We start from the raw sequence: 17,299 nt of genomic DNA, 5'->3' as shown, positions 1-17,299 counted from the left end.
TTAGAGGCATGAACATTTATATTTGGAATCTTCTTTCAAAGTAAAGAAACACGTGTTCTTTTGTCTATGGAAAATCCACTTAAGGGGGCGAATGAATTGAAAAATTAGTTAAATTCTTTGTGTGAGGATAATTAAATCTCAAAAAATTAAAAATGTTGTCCGGCTCCATGGCTAAATGGTTAGCGTGCTGGCCTTTAGTCACAGGGGTCCCGGGTTCGATTCCCGGCAGGGTTTGGAATTTTAACCGTCATTGGTTAAATTCCCCGGCATGGGAGCTGGGTGTATGTGTTGTCTTCATCATCATTTCATCCTCATCACGATGTGCAGGTCGCCTACGGGAGTCAAATCAAAAGACCTGCACCTGGCGAGCCGAACCCGTCCTGGGATCTCCCCAGCACTAAAAGCCATACGCCATTTCATCTAAAAATGTTAAAGACGTGATAATTGGTATTTGGAATCTCCTTTAAAAATAAAGAAACACGCATTTCTTTTTTTTTTCGGAAAATCAACGTAAGGGGTGTGGGGTTGAAAATAAGTAAATAAAGAGTTGATATATGTCTATAAGGATACTTTATCTTAAAAACTGAATCTGTTACAGACGTGAAAGTATTTCCTTTCAAAATAAAAAAACCCACGTATTTTTTGTTTTCGGAAAGTCCACTTAAGGCGGGAGAGGGGTGGAAAGAAGTGAGAAAGATGAAGTTGAATAATTCTTATGAGTATACATTTATCTCAAAAACTGAAGGTGTTACAGACGTACAGACATGAAAACTGGTATCTGAATATCCTTTAAAAATAACGAAACACGTATTGTTTTTGCTTTCGGAAAATCCAATTGAGAGGCTGAAAAAGAATTGGAAAAGCGGGTGAATTTTTAAAATGCGTACTTGGTATTAGGAAAGTCCTTTAAAATTCCAGGAACCCGTACCTTTTTGTTTTTGGAGAGGGCACTTAACAGGGGGTGAAAAGTAGTGAAAAAGAGTTAATTATTTTTTATGATGATACTCATATCTTAAAAAATTAAAATGTTACAGACATGAAAATTTATATTTGGAATATCCTCTACAAATAAGGAAACATGTATTTTTTTGGAAAATACACTTAGATGGTGGTAGGGGAAGGACTGATCAAGAGGTTGAATTCTTTTTATGGGGATACTTATGTATAACTCAAAAATGGAATATGTTACAGATGTGAGAATAGCTATTTGGAATCTCCTTTAAAAATATAGAAACATGTATTTATTTTTTGACTTGAGAGAAGACTGTTTCTCGCATGTACAGTTCTATGTCGCTTGGTCGTCTTAGCCCCAAAAGGTAATACCACAAACATGGTTTACAAATAATTTTTGGGGTAAATGAAACTCAATTTTTGAGTGAGTTTTTATACTTTATTAATTTTCAGATAGTCTCTTAGTACAATGTCGAGGAACGATTACTCTGATCAAATTACGAAATCCATGCGAGCGAAGCTGCGGGTAATTGCTAGCACTCAATATTACATCCAATTAAGGTGAAATTTTAGGTAGATATGTTTCGATCCAGCATGGGGTCATCCTCAGTAAAATATATGTAATAACCTAAAAACATTAGACACACAATATGAAGTGCTTGTTTTTCCTTAAAAACGATGAAGAAAATTAAAAATATGAGGTGGTAGTCGTTAAAACTTTATTGGATGTAATATTGAGTATTGACTAAGAGGATAATCAACACAATTTTGTATAATTTTTAAGAAGTTCAACTGTCAATACGGATCTAACATGAGATTTATAATCTGTAACTTAGCTGAGAAGCTCATCTCCTTACTCCCAAGTCTTACCAGCTTAAAGTTTGCAACATTTTCTTAACACACTCCTTTGTTGAAAATCGCCTAGAACAAATTGTGCTGCTTTCATTTGAATCTTTTCCAGTTCTTGTATCAAGTGGTCCTGGTGTGGGTCCAGTACCCTGGAACCATACTCTAATTTGGGGTCTCACCAGAGACTTATATGTCCTTTTCTTTACATCCTTACTACCTCTAAATACCCTCATAACCATGTGGAAGAGATCTGTAACCTTTCTTTACAACCTCGTTAATGTGATTACCCCAATGAAGATCATTCCTTATATTAACACCTGGGTACTGACAGTGATCCCCATGATGTTTTACCACTCCATCAACATAATAATTAAAACTGAGAGGACCTTTCCTCTTGGTGAAACTTACAACCTGACTTTTCATCCCATTCACCATCATACCAACATTGTCCAGGTCTTTTTGTAGTCGCTCATAATCCTGTAACATATTTACTACTCTATACAGTATAACATCATCTGCAAAAGCTTTACCTGTGATTTCAGTTTTTAGTCACATCATTTATATATATAAGAAAACATGAAAGTCCAATAATACTGCCCTGTTGGACTCTCTCTTTATTATTACAGAATCAAATAACAGTTCACCTACTCTAATTCTCTGATTTCTATGTATCCCGTGTATTCTATGTATCCACCACCAATTCGGCTGACTTACAAGGAAAATTGTCTACAACAGTCTTTACATTTGAAGATGTTCATTGTAGAAATTAACTGCCTTTATCCAAGTGACCTATTGTGTTAATATGGGCTGTGGAGGAATAGATGAATTCAAAATTACCGTTCTGTGAGAATGATTAATATTGTTTGTGCAATAGTCACTATCGAACTTGAAGTGATAGGCAATGAAAATAATCTGGAATTTTCTGAGATACGATGGTTTACCACTTCACTTAATCACAGTGCAAAAGAAAATAAATTAAGTCCTTCGGACACAGTCTCTGCACTGTTTGTAATGAGTACATGCAATGTTCTAGCATACACACACACACGTAGAAATAAATTAAAGTTTCTGCGAAGACAGAAAGAAATAGTTTATGACACAGTCTTGTGAAAGAAAACCAAGTTCTGTTATGACACAGTCTTACCAAAAATCACGTAATTTCTCAGGAGATAACTTTCCACTGAGGCACAATATTACACGTAAATGTAGATACAGTTTTTAGGAGGGAAATTTAACATAGTCCCTTGAGAAGAGATAAAGGCACCGTATTTCACGAATCAGCACAGTCTTTGAAAGGAAATATCGTCACATTCTTATGTTAGAAAATGCTAGCACGGTTATGCGAAGCGAATTAACACTGTCTTTTGGCAATGAAGGTTGGCACAGTTTTATGAAAAGAAAATGTCGACACTGTTTTTCTCACAGAGTAATTGACACAGTCTTTGAAAGAAAGTAGGCACTGTCCTTTATGAAACAAATGAAAAGAATTGTACTTTTACTAGGGCACAATTTCACGAAATATCCTAACACAGTCTCTTGTAAAGGAAACAACTAAAGCACAGTCTTTATGCCCTAAGTCCTTTAAGCACAGTTTCAAAATATCAAGTGATTACTGTACAGCCTCTTCAATTACACAATTCACGAAACGAAATAATGTTACTCGGCTCGACAGACCGATATTATCAGTGAATAAGCTTTCGCTTACACGCGAAGTTAGAGTCCACAGAGAAGGCTTTCAACACTCGTATTACGTACTTTCAAACCCCGGTTCTTAGCCGGACAGAGTAACGAACTGTATCACATCAGCAAGACGACTGGTTCATGACTAAGTACTGTGCCACACACTGTGACACACTGACACACTCTGATCTCTTCAAGGCTGGTGACCGCCTTATATTACTCAAGGTCGGACGGCGAGACTGGAAATATGAGCTCCAAAAAAATTCATATCTCGGCCATTCTTGCGCCGATCTTAATGAAATTTTAGGTAGTAGCATTTGTTGTCCAGGCCTACAAGGTGATATTCTTGAAATTACGATTTAACCTTCCATTCGTGATGAAATGCCATAGAATCGAACAAAACTTTCGGTGTGACGTCACTTGGCCTTGGCTGGCACTCTGTAGCAGCGCTTGCTTGCATGCTGTCCCCCATGATGCCTGCACACTTGGCGCTCATTTTGAATCCATACAGTTGGGTGTTAGCGCATTCCTCTCAAGAAATACATGAACGTGAATGCTCGCAGGCCATTCCCGTTTCAATATATATTATTTTTTATCATGTATTTTTTATAGCTGAATATTATGAGGGCTGTTTCTTTAATTTAGGGTCATTTCTTTTATAAAAATAACCAAACATTATTTTCAAACCACATGTATTTTTAGGTTTCTTCATATTCTTTATTTTACTACTTAGTTGCTTTGTTTATTTAGGCACTTGTAATACCATACTTTAAAACTAAGTTTTGAAATCCTTCTCCAAAGAAGTCTGCCGCTTCCTCTGACAGCCAAGAGTTCATGGCCATTTATACTTCTTCAGGCGTTGAAACTCTGCCTGCCAAGATGTTTCAGCTGCAAAAAAAGTGTAATTCGCTCAGAGCAAGGTCAGGACTATACAGTGGGTGATCAAAACTTCCCTCCTGAAAGAGTCAATCAGTTCCCGAGTCTGGACAGCAGTATGAGGCCTTGCATAATCGTGAAGGAGCAAAATTCCCTTTGTCAGCATGCCACGCCTTTTATTCTGAACCACATGTTGGAGTTTGGTCAAGGTTGTGCAGTAGGCTTCTGTGTTGATCATCGTTCCTTGTGGCATAAAGTCCACCAGCAAAACACCACACCTGTCTCAGAACACAGTTGCCATGGTCATGCGCTGTGACAGTGTTTGTTTGGATTTGATCTTGACAGGAGAGGTTGAGTGTCGCCATTCCATTGACTGTTGCTTGATTCAGGGGGGAAATAGGATACCCATGTTTCATCTCAACTGAACATATAATCCCCTTCTTGGGCATAAGTCACAAAGGTGAGGGAACTCTTTCATTTGTGGTCTTCTGTGAGAAGTTTGGATACACATCGGAAGCACAATTTCCTGAAGTTTAGGGTTTCAGATCAGTTTATACAGTATAGACCTAGACACGTGAGGAAAATCCATTGAGAGAGTGGTTATTGTGAATCTCCTGTCCTCATGTTTCAATTGCAGTCACCAAATCTTCTGTGGTTGCAGATGTTCGACCTGAGCATTCTTTGTCATGAACATTTTCACGGCCACTTTTGAACTCTGTTACCCATTTTTGCACTTTACCTTTGCTCATTGCATTATCATAAAGCTGATGATGAATATCTGCAGCTGACATGTTTCTTACACTCAAAAAATGTATTACAGACCGTATCTCACACGCAGTGGGCGATTCAATAATCTTGAACATTTGAAAGATGCACAGTTCAGCGTACAGGTTAGCTGCGCAGCTGAAACTGACACCGGCTTGTTTGCAAAGGATGCTGGGAGGTAACATGCATGCTGCAACAAACGTGCACAATAACTACAGAATTAAAACAATTTTTAAAAATGGCCCTTACTTAAAAAATCATATTTTGTAAATACTCTATAGGCCAAACTGTAGAAGGCAGATTTTCTTCATGAGCTTACGGGTGCATGGAATCTTGCTTAATGATGTTACTAGTTTGTGTTGGTTCACAATAATTGTCATAATTCAGCCTGCCATTATTTCTTTTAGTTCTTTTTACCTTCAGAACTGAGCAACTGTTTGCAACAACATATAATGTTCTCAGTTCCTGGAATTACTTCAGATAGCTATCGTACTACTGCTTACTGTAAATATTAGTGAACAAACCTCCACCTGCCTTATTGTATACATCACTCAGTTAGTAAGCTGCCTTTCAGGTTGCGGAGCGAGGAAATACTCAGTGTGTACCCTACACAATTTGTCGCCGGGCTGATTGGCTTAGACGGTTGAGGCACTGGCCTTCTGACCCCAACTTGGCAGATTCGATCCTGGTTCAGTCTGGTGGTATTTGAAGGTGCTGAAATAGGTCAGCCTCGTGTTGGTAGATTTACTGGCATGCAAAAAAACTACTGTGGGACTAAATTCCGGCACCTCAGCATCCCCAAAAACCGTAAAAGTAGTTAGTGAGATGTAAAGTAAATAGCAATATTATTTACACACTTTATCATTTCCATAAAAGATAGCAGTACAAGTTAAGCTGAATTCAGATGGTAGGCTAGGGAGCAAATATTATGTATTGAGACCGGCCAATCAGCTATGTTTTTGAGCAATAATTAGGAAGTCCAAGATGAAAGGATAAGTTGAGAAATACCAGGTTATACCTGAGTGGTTAACACATTGAAGACTGAGCAGATGAAGATAGTGTGTTCTCACAATTTTATACAAAAATAACTGAGAACCTTACTCTTAATCACAAACCTATTTTGGATTCAGAAACATTTGAGCTACCCATGCATACCTTACTTTTCCAAAATTGGAGCAAAACCACTAACTTTTATAAATAAATTTAAGAAAACCTTTTTTTTTTAATAGTTTCACTTTTTAAAATTTTTACAATGCACATTAAAAACATGAAAAGTTACAAATTCACATACACCATGATACATTTATGAAACACAACATACATACTAATCATTGACATATGAAAAATATACATTAATTGTGGAAAATGGCTCTAGACGTTGGCCGTGCAAGGGCATGCGGCTCTAAAGCTGCCTCGGTAATGCCAACTTAGTATCATAATAGAATTAGGTTCTGATGATGTGTACCTACCTGGTATTTAAAAGAAAAATGAACTACGAGCACTGTGGAATGTGTTCCAGCACTCTGGAGTACATCTGAAGTACATTTAAATGGATATATAAGCACTAGAACTCAACACCATATGGCATACGTCCCTCATCCTCCACGGAACATTACCATCTATGTACGGCGCACGGCGCTTGTCTTCAAGGTGTTAACCTGTTGTGTCATGAAAGCAGAAACATGTATTTCATTAACATATTGACACCTTTAAATTTAAAATCGAGAAATATATCATTTTATGATTTTGTATAATCCACTGTGTTTAGTTAAGCATTTAGCTTAGATGCTGGTTTTAAGTAAAAATGTGTCATTATTTTTAAAATATGAGTGCATATAGCATTAAAATTAAGTATAATGGTACTACTTGCCTAAATCATGAATGTTACAGGTTTTCAGACAGATACATAAAGAGCAAAAAATACACAACTACATAAAAATCTAGACTCCAGAAATGATATTCGGAGCATGACTTGTGCATCTGGACATTATAAAAGGTGCTATGCATAGGGCTGCTTGTGTTGCAATAGCACTTCTGTGGCACAGGGAGGAAAGTAATGGCAAACTAATTCTTTATCATGCCATTATAGTGCCACTGTCAATTTTTGGAATTCCCCTGTAACTGCTTAACTTTTAGTAGTGCTATATGAGGATCCATCCAACCTCTGGGCTGAAGATTTAATATGCAATAATTGTTATAGGGTACCCAAGTGTGGACCAACTACATTCTAATGTATTTTTCTATAGGAAATATAATGATGTATATGCTATAGTTTTAAAATGTTAGAGAAATATTCTCCAACTCCTGGTGCATTCTTCACTTTGCCATTTGGATGATTAAAAGTTAATGGAGTATATCCGAGCACAAATTAGTTTTATAGGTATTAAAAACTGTGTATTGTTTGTGGAAGTTAATTGTATCATAATGTTCTACTGGTACATGAAAAACTAATTCATGAACACTCATGCTTACGTGCATTTTTGTGTTTATTTTCCTTATTTATTTCAGGGAACTGTAAGGGCAAAAGAAACCTAACAGAGATCAGTCTTTTGAACAACAACCTTCGTGAAATTCCTCCTCGTGGTTTGTCATCCTGCCAGGAATTGAGAATTCTTGACCTGTCAAATCAAGATACTGTCAAAATTAACAAAGAAGAGCTGAGTAATTTATTAAAGCTAGAAGAATTGAACTTATCTGCAATAGAGGTCAATACAATTGAAAGTGGATTTCTACCACCACTACCAAATCTGAAAAGCTTGAATTTAAGTTTCTGTGGAATAATGAATATTTCAGTACCTGAACCTTTTAGTATTTTCCCTAAGTTGGAGATATTAGATCTTTCACATAATTTAATTGCAAATTTAGATAAACTTTTCATAAAGAGAAGTAATCTAAAAGTTTTAAATATTTCAGATAATTATGGAATTTCATTAAGTAATTTAAGTATTGCAAATCAAGATATGAAAATTTTAGATTTGTCTAAAACCGCATTAACACGTTTTCCACCTGTACATTCTTGTAAAATTGAGGTACTTAATTTAGCAATGAATAGTTTCTATACAATTGAAAACCTTTCAGATAATAATGTTACTGTTAATTACTTGGATCTATCAGATTCTACTGAGCTGACAAAATGGACAGATAAGAATATTTTTAAAAACAAACAATTTCAAAATATTTCAAAATACAGTTTCAAAGAAAGTAGGGCATGGGTAAGTGTATTAAAACTGACTGGCATTTCTGCAAATGATTTCACAGATGATATGACCTCATCTATGAACTTCCTATCAGAAGTTGATCTAGACGGTATTCATATTACTTGTAACAATTGTTCTTCGCCATTTATTAAATGGCTAAACTCAGAAAGAAGCACTAAAATTTTACACCTTAGCTCAGAGAGACCTTTACTGATGTGTTCTGATAAAAAGGGAATAACTGTGCAGAGGTACAAAGGGGAATGCCTAGAGAAATCAGAACATCCATTGGAAGCAGGAGGAAACATATGTTTCATTGACAAACTTTTAATATTGACTTTCATCCTTCTGGCTATAGAACTATAATTTAGGCTCTTTAATTGGTTAAGAGAAAGGAAAGTAAGAGATCTAATTTAATATCTGAAGTCAGAGGTGATCTTGTAAATAGAGGAGCTTTATCCATGGTGCAGTAGAGCTGGTATACTGAACAACTGGAACAAAAACATGCTGAAAATACTAACAAATATTAATGGACTGAAAAATGTTAAAATTAAAAGCTGTTTTTAGGTATTTCTTCATGATGAGCAGGGAAGGAGCTATTGTTGATTATAGATATCTCCTCTTTAGATGATTTATATTTGGTAGTCAACTTGCATAATGAAGTACAGTAATTATTTAATATTCCTGGTGAGGTCAGTTTCAGTAAATATCTTTCATTTTTCTCATTGTTAACACCAGTGTGCAGTTTGTGATTTTGCTATAGGAGAGGAAGGAATTACTGCTTGCCTCGTGCAGTTGTGAGGATGGATGTAAAACACCTTTACTCCATCATGAATTTGTTTTGATTCCAGTTAGTAAAACAGACAGGTAACAAGTTAAAATGTGAAATAAAATAAAATAAAGTTACATTAGGAAATGTAAGATTTGCTTACCCTAAGAAATCCAGAGCTCCTGGACATTACATCTGCTCTACTTGATCCAAAGACAGAAAGAAGTTACCCTATGACGTGCATACCGAAGGTAGCCCAGGCTGGGTGGTGCAACAGGAAACAGCACAGCAAAATTAACGACCAATGACTGCACAGGAGTTACCTTTCGATTTAATTTAAGCCAATCGAATTTAAATGTTTAATTTGATGCTGGTTATCTTGTCCTTGGATACTTCTCGAATTTTGTATCTTGTGCAAGTCACAGAAATGTCAATACATGCGGTAAAGGGTGTCCCACAAATTCCAATGTTAAATGTCAATACAATTTTTAAATGATCCAGAATTTACTTGAAGTAGGCTAAATATAGAAACACTCACAGCACACATTACAGCTAGAATGAAAAATAGTGCCCACAGAAGGAAGAAAAGAACAGATCATTTTAAAATTGAACACTATGAGTTTTTAAGTGATAAAATTATCATAACAAAGGTATAGGCAGTAGAAAGTTGATAATTCTCCATTCATTTCATAACTTCAGAATTTCTAGTATATTATTTGACAAGTGCTGTAAGATTGGTTCTTGATTAAACAGTTTTTAATATTTAATATTTAAGGACATTTTTGATATAGATGACCAAATCTCATTGTAGTTAGGTACAAGGGAAGCAGCAGTTGAAGGATTTAGTGAGTTAATAGTCCTCATAAGTTTATTTGCCTTTGCTAGTAGTTTCCCAAAAATGTATTAACTTAATCTTTACAAGCACAATCATATATGAGGTGGTCCGTTCCAAAACTCGTCTTATCCATCATAAGGGATTTTTCAGGAAAAGCGAAAAACCTGTAATTTTTGTAATATAAGTCTCACTTGTTTAAATGTATTACAACGCGTTCAAGTCCAATGTCATAGGGTCATCTTACTGAAGAATTATAAATATAATTAGTAGAACGTCAATAAATAACATTTGTATTTTGGATAAGACGAGTTTTGGAGCACCCAAAAAAATTCAAAATATATTACCTAACACAACTTATTTTTAAACAAGAAAAGTGAAAGGATTGAGAATATAATGTTGTAATAAAACTCACCAGTACACTCATGCACCTTTTTGCTATCAGTATAATGATATTCACAAATAAATTAAACACATATCATATTTACATCCTATCCACTGTATTTGGAGAGAATTCTTCCTTTATAGGCTACACTGCACTCACAATAGAAGTAACTTGAACAATAAAACATCACTTTGTTGTTAATCAAACTCTCAAATCTGTTCTCTCCTCTTGAGATCCATCACAAAGAACTTCTGTTTCTTCAACAAGATTATTTTCGTCTACAGAAATTGAGGTGAACAGATTCTTATAAAAAGAAAGCAACTCATTCCTATCCCAATCCATTCCAAAATGCTTTTCAAGCAAACTTTTTACGTCCTTTACTTTGACGGGATTCAAGTTTATTCCTGGCAATAGCATATCTCACAGGCGTTTACCCTTTTTCATTACGGATTTTCCTAAACCGATGTCTGAGTTGCAATGAGGTTCTCCCCTCTCCCCATAAGGGTGACATTTCCCAGTGAGTCTTTGCTAATAACAAGTCGTTTCACTGAAGAAAATTCAAAGTGCCAAGATGCAGGCATTTTCATCATATTTTCAGAAACCATTTTCCAATTGTTCACCGAGCAGTCTCCGCCAAACTTGAAGACTTCAGCATGTTTGCTAAAGATGTCTTCATATTCTGCTGGATTACAGATTATAGGGCATTTCCGTATCTCTCTCTCGACTTGAGCAAATACCCTGTCAGAGGGCAGATATGAGTGGCCTGTCATAGGAAAGACCAATTCAACACTTTCTATATTAGGCAGAGCTGTGTGTGTCAAGAAATATGAGCACATTGCAATCATTGTAGATTTGCGGTTCTGTCCTCCGCAGCCATCCACACGAATTCGTATAGTAGTGAAGTTTGACAAATCAGTTTGTGATAATCGATGGTAAACTGCAGATGACGTTTCATTAGACCCCTTGTTGAATTCATGCTCCATCCATGTGTATGTAAAAACATTCACCTTTGTCAACTTGGCATGTGAGGTACCCCTCACAATGGTAAAATTATAGGTGTACAATTGGCGACTGTAATAGGCAATTTGATCTGGAACTTTTGGATTCACAAGATTCTTTTGGCAGTCAAATGAAAATATTGCCATGCTGTCCCCTTCTTCTTGGAGCTTTTTGAAAAAAGCTGCAGCCCTTAGTTTGTGTACTCTAAGTTCCAAGATTAAATCATTCTTCAGTGATACATTCGAACTTTCAAGTTTAATTTTCTCCTTGAGCTCTATGCACTTTGAGCAAACGTCAGTAACTGGTGTTCCGAATCCTATGTTGTAGCCAATGCATAAAAATTTCACAGAAGAACCACCGCTTCACCCTGAGTTCTTCAGGCGATTTGTTGTTATACATTTTGTAAAGCTTAGCGATGCTTAAATTTCTGGGTAGATACTGTCTGACCGGTGACTTTCCGCAGCAATAGTGACTTTCACAACACTGCAAACTTTCAATGAAATGTTTCATGGAGTGCCTCTTTTCTGTGTACTCTGGTTTGATCCCAGCTCCTCCCCTCTTTTCTGTTGGAAGTTTCCCTGTCGTGAAGTGATTTCTGGCAATCCTCTGAACCCAATCTTTGCTGACATGCAATACATTAAAGAATGTCTTTTGGCAGACCTGAATGTGAAACTGTTCTGTATTAGCAAGTTTTATATACCTTCCACAACAAGAGCAATATTTCCGGTCATCTTAATACACTCTATTCACAGCACAAAACTGCATGAAAGACTAACACAGTTCATGACCAACTCAAAGAGTGGAAAGACTGGCATAAAACGCAGGTCAATTGTAGCATGAGTCACGTGCTGAAATTAGCCATTCCTATTGGTTGATTGTATATGGCAAGTTTTGGAACGACAAGCGCCGTGGATAAGGCGAGTTGTGGAACAATACACTACAATACAATACAGGAGGGAGTGAAAGAAAATAAAGTGGATATAGTGTTTGGTGACAGATTTCTATGGGAAAAGGTGAGTTTTGGTGCTTAATTTTGTGTTAGAACTATCACAAACATCACCAAGAAGGCAATGCTACCTCTAACTCTTTTTTTTTTTTTTTAAATGGATAAGACGAGTTTTGGAACGGACCGCCTCATATATATATATTTATATATTTGAGATTCAACACCTAAAAGTAAAAGTATACCTTTGGGTGGTGGTGATGGGGATTCATTCCTCCCTAATCAAGTGCAAGCAATGAAGGGAGGTGGATGTGCGGAGCAATTAGTGAGAGAGATGGGTTTCTCCTTGGCACAATATCGAGTAGTTATTGGAGGATGGCAGACATGCAGGAGTATGGAAATGGTAGGAAGAACGAAAAGCAAAGGATTTCTGGAGAAGAGGAGGGATGTGGCATCGGTGGCAGTGATGGTGGCAATTTTACTAATTATTGGGGGCGTGGAACTGAACCCAGGCCCTGGTACAAGTGGAGATATCACTTGGATAGAAATCGAGGCTATCAAAGAAATTGTGAAGGAGGCATGTCCAATAGACCAAGTAAAGGAACTAATGAAGGAACAGTTCATGGAAATTAAGGATATGAGGCGGTCCCTGGAGGAAAAGATACTGAAGATATTGCTGAAGAAGTAGTGTTTTTGAGAAAGAAGGTGAAATCTTTGGTAGAGGAACTGGAGAAGGTGAAGAGAGAAAAGGTAATAAGTTGCCAAGAATGCATAAGGAAAAATATCTTCATCTACGGTATACAGGAGGGAGTGAAAGAAAATAAAGTGGATATAGTGTACAATGTGGTGGATGTGATACAGAACATAATGAAAATTAATTTTACTGAAGTGGATATAGACGACATGGAAAGAGTGGGTAAAGTGAAAGGGAATAGGCCAATAAAAGTGAAGTTATTAATCACCTTAATGGCAGATATTATGGTTAACAATGATGGAAACCTACAAAACGAGAAAGTGGGGTGAGAAGAGACATGGGGAGTGACAGATGTAGAATCATTAGAATTTTAAATAACCACCTAATGAAAGCCAGGAACCAAGGGCTGAGAGCTTTCATTAGGGGACAACACCTGGTGGTAGGGAATGGAAAATGGTTTAGAATGTGGTCTGTGAGCAAGCTGCAGGAAATTGATAATATTCATAAACGGAAAGGGTGTTTGGTGTCAAACCAAGATGAAAAAGTTGCAGAGAGGATGAATTGCGATGATCAAGCAGGCAGCAGCAGCACAAGCGAGTCCAAGGTACGTGAAAGCACTAGTGGAGAGAGCAGAGATCACCAGGCCAAGGTGGAAGGGGGAAACGATGAAGAAAGGAACGGAGTCGGCAGGGAGGAGTATCGTGAAAGAAGAGAGGGGGAACGAGTTGAAAAAAGAAGTGAACTTCTGAGGAGGGGAAGATCCTTGAGTCTGAAGGACCTGTTGGGGAAGAATAAGAGAGGTCAGGATGAGAAAGTGAATAAAGAGTGTTCAAAAATGAGTAAAAGGTCTGGATGCAGCAAGAGAATGTGTAATAATAACAAGAAGTAGGGCAAGTAACGTGAGCGAAGGGGATAAGAACAAGGAAGGAAGAGGGTTGGTAGGGGAGAAAAATGCATAACTAGAATGGAAAATAGGTTTTGTAAATATAGAAGGTTTATTATGCAAGATGGGGAAAGAGGAAGTGATGTGGAGAGTTTTGATATTGTAGCCCTACTGGAGAGGTGGCTAGGTGAAGGGGAGATGTTTACATGGAGAGGTTTTGTGGTGAAGAATAAAACCAAAAGAAAGGAGAGGGGAAGGAGGAGGAACCCAGTGGGTATTGTGGTCTTGATAAAGGAAGAGATAAGTGAGTGAATGGGAAACATTGAAAATGAGAGGTGATCTGGGTTAGATTTAATATAGGGGATGGGGGGAGATGTAAAGAGAAGAACGTTTGCTTGGCCTTTCTGTACAACCATCCAAAAAATTTGCCCTACATGAATGAAATTTTATTTCAGGATCTTTTATTGGAAATAAACATGATTGGGGAGATTGTTTGGGGATTGGAATGCAAGAATAGGGGGCTTAAACCCTGTGTATAGTAAAGAGAGTGGTGGGAAGATGAAGGGATCGAGGTGTAGTGAAGATAAAGACTGCAATAGCTATGGTTTAAAATTATTGAAGTATGTGGGGCTGGTAATTTGTATATTTTAAATGGTTGGCGGGATGGAGATACGGAAGGAAAAATGACATATATTATGCCACAGGGGGGGGAATGTGATAGATTTGGTAGTCAGCACAGAGGATATGCTCGATAGAATTAAGACTCTTGAAGTAGGGGATCAGATTGAATCTCATCATAGTCCGGTATATATTACGTTAAGAAGTGATGAGGGGGAGGTAAAGAGAAGAGGTAGTAAGAGAGGCTTAGGTAAGAGCTCAAGGTATCCTAAATATATATGGAGAGATGAGGTAAAAATGCGGCTAAAATATTGCTAGAAAATCATATGCAAATGGTTAAGATAGGATGGTAGGTGGCATTGGGAAGGTAACATGGATAGGGCAGTTGAGTTAATCAAGTACCCGATAAAAAGGGTAGCTAGGAGAGCAAAGGTTAGTAATAGGAAGAAGGAAAGGAGAGGAGGTTGGTATAATAATGAATGCAAGGAATTGAGGATAGTAGTTATGAAAGCATTAAAGGAGTTCAGAATATATGGAGGGAGCAAAAGAAGAAAGCAGTTTTGTGAATTAAGGAAAGAATATAAGGCCAGAATTGTTGAGAGAAAGAAATCATGGCAGAGAGCTGATGGAGGCAAAAAATGAATAAAGAATGTGAACCTGATAAAGTTTGGGTAAGAGTGAATAAAATTAACAAGGGGGTATGGGCAGTGCCGGATTAAGGTGTTTGGGGGCCCTGGGCTATTTAAAAATGTGGGGCCTCTTCTTCATGATATCACGTAAGACTAGCACACTGAAGTCGTTATAGAACGACTTCCACTTAAATTGATGAATAGGGAAGTGTTGGAATAGACTACTATTTTTCTTGATTTTTCATGTTAATATTTCATAATGCCAAGACATATTTTACATTTGTCTCATCATCACTATCAAATCGACATACAAAACAGAACTTACTACGATCTCATTCCCATTATCTTATTGGCATTACATGAATTTAAAATCTAAAATTTAAAACTAAATCAACATTTAAAAAGCTAGCACAAGTGGTATTATGAGATAACGAAAGACATTGTAGTATTATCGCTTGTACTACTTTTTTACAAGTCATAATACTACATGTCCTTCATTATATCATTGGCAAACTCATTCCTGTCTGCAGTAAAGTATCGATTTTCCGAATGTCGATCAATAGAAGTATCGGCTAACAGAAAGTGTCCCAGTCAGCAAATTCAAATATCTGCGTTATGTATATCCACAAGTGCTATGAAAAAATAATGTTTTTTCCTTCCTACATCAGCAGCCTCGCATCCAAAAATACAGAAATATCGTTAAAATATATTATAATGGTAATCTAGGTCCATTTCACCGAATTGCAAATCTTTTCATCCAAAGCTTACATATTTCTTACTCCGACAAAGTTAACAATACTGCCGTTGCCTTCAATGGTGCATGAGTCTTCGTTTGTGGCAGGTATTGAAATGGAATGAATGATTGTACAGTTCGCAATGACGTCTAAAGGAACACAGGTCATTTTCTGTTTTTCAGACAAATTTAAAATAGACTAGTTAAAGATGGTGTTGGTGGATCAAGATTAGTTCAAGAATTTGGAGCTGGAAGGACACAGTAACAAACAATTAAATCGAGAGTGCATTTGACAATAAGGACAGAAGCTTTGAAAGTGGTCAGCATCACTGCATTGCTCTTATGGCGTAGGAGCAGACTTTTCGCAAATGATCGGCTGCCCGAAAACTAACTTATCTGATCGTACCCATTCCCGAATTCTTTCAGATAATCGATGCTGTACTGAACTGACCAAATTGGTAGTTGAATAACTTTTACATTAAACATGTATTTTTCCTTGCCTTCAGATTCGCAAATGACTGTAAAACATCATCGAATGACAACTCGTTTGTTATGTCATGTTCTAAAGACATGATAGTCAAACCGTCCAGTCTTGGTTGAAGCCTGGTTGACCGTAATTTATTTTTGATTAGTGCCAGTTTAGAGAAAGAACGCTCTGCTTCGCAATTGGTTATTGGAATTACCAAGTACAATTTTAATACCACAAATACACTTGTAAATACACTAATCAAATCATTTTCGTATATGTATTTAGCTGTCTCCTGGCAAGTAACTACATCTACACTTTTAACGAAACCATAAAAATGTTTAATTTCAAGTTTCAAGGATTCATCGAGATCATCTCGGTAAAATCGTAAACAGTTATTAAGAGAAGTTTCATCCACAGTACATGAAGCCTTACAGTCTACTAGAAACTGGAACAATGACTGAAATGTTTTGTAAAACTGGAGACGATTATTAAGTCCACTACATAAACTATCAATTATCACCAAAAATGTTACTACTTCAAATTCATTTCTTCCTTTCAAAATAGTTCCGTTAAGGGCATTACCATCATCATATCTCTTCTTTGATTGTCTTTCAGATGTGTGCTCAAAACCTGTGAGATATTTTTCAAATAACCTATTAGCTTCCCCTTCATATTTGTCAAACTTACCTCGTTCATTGCCTGTAAATGTAACCAGAGACTCCAGAAGTTCACAACCTGTTAACAAGTCTAGTGTACATTTCTGTAAACTCACACTAACTATATAAAATCTTTCCAAAATTTCATGCCAAAAGACAACCATAAAAGCCGATTCAAATTTCATGAACTTATTTTTCAGTGATTTTGCTTCTCTCCCGGACTCATGTTTTTCTTCAGAATTCTCACATATAATATCTAATACACACAAAATATTGCCATAGTTTAGCAAGGCTTTCAATGCTCCATAATGACAGCACCATCTGGTTTGACTCAAACTCTTCAGGTGAAGAAGTTTGAAATTTAAGTGCGGTTC

General features: G+C 36.7%; 1 protein-coding gene across 4 annotated transcripts in view; it reads left to right on the top strand.

The window, feature by feature from the left end:
• LOC136867355 (leucine-rich repeat transmembrane neuronal protein 4) overlaps positions 1-17,299 on the top strand; it is a 143,908-nt gene that overhangs the window by 107,851 nt on the left and 18,758 nt on the right. For 2 of the 4 annotated variants that reach the window (XM_067144535.2, XM_067144527.2), the window contains exon 3: positions 7,630-9,829. The exons of 1 other annotated variant lie outside the window; for it this stretch is intronic. In XM_067144535.2, coding sequence (XP_067000636.2) covers positions 7,630-8,681 — 1,052 coding nt within the window. In that variant the 3' untranslated portion in view covers positions 8,682-9,829. Of the gene's footprint in view, positions 1-7,629; positions 9,830-17,299 lie in introns of those variants that run through there. One more of the 4 variants, XM_067144543.2, reaches the window with a different exon arrangement.

The sequence above is a fragment of the Anabrus simplex genome, chromosome 1 (genome assembly GCF_040414725.1).
Source record: "Anabrus simplex isolate iqAnaSimp1 chromosome 1, ASM4041472v1, whole genome shotgun sequence".
NCBI classification, from domain to species: Eukaryota; Metazoa; Arthropoda; class Insecta; order Orthoptera; family Tettigoniidae; genus Anabrus; species Anabrus simplex.
This window is presented reverse-complemented; position numbering and strand designations above follow the sequence as displayed.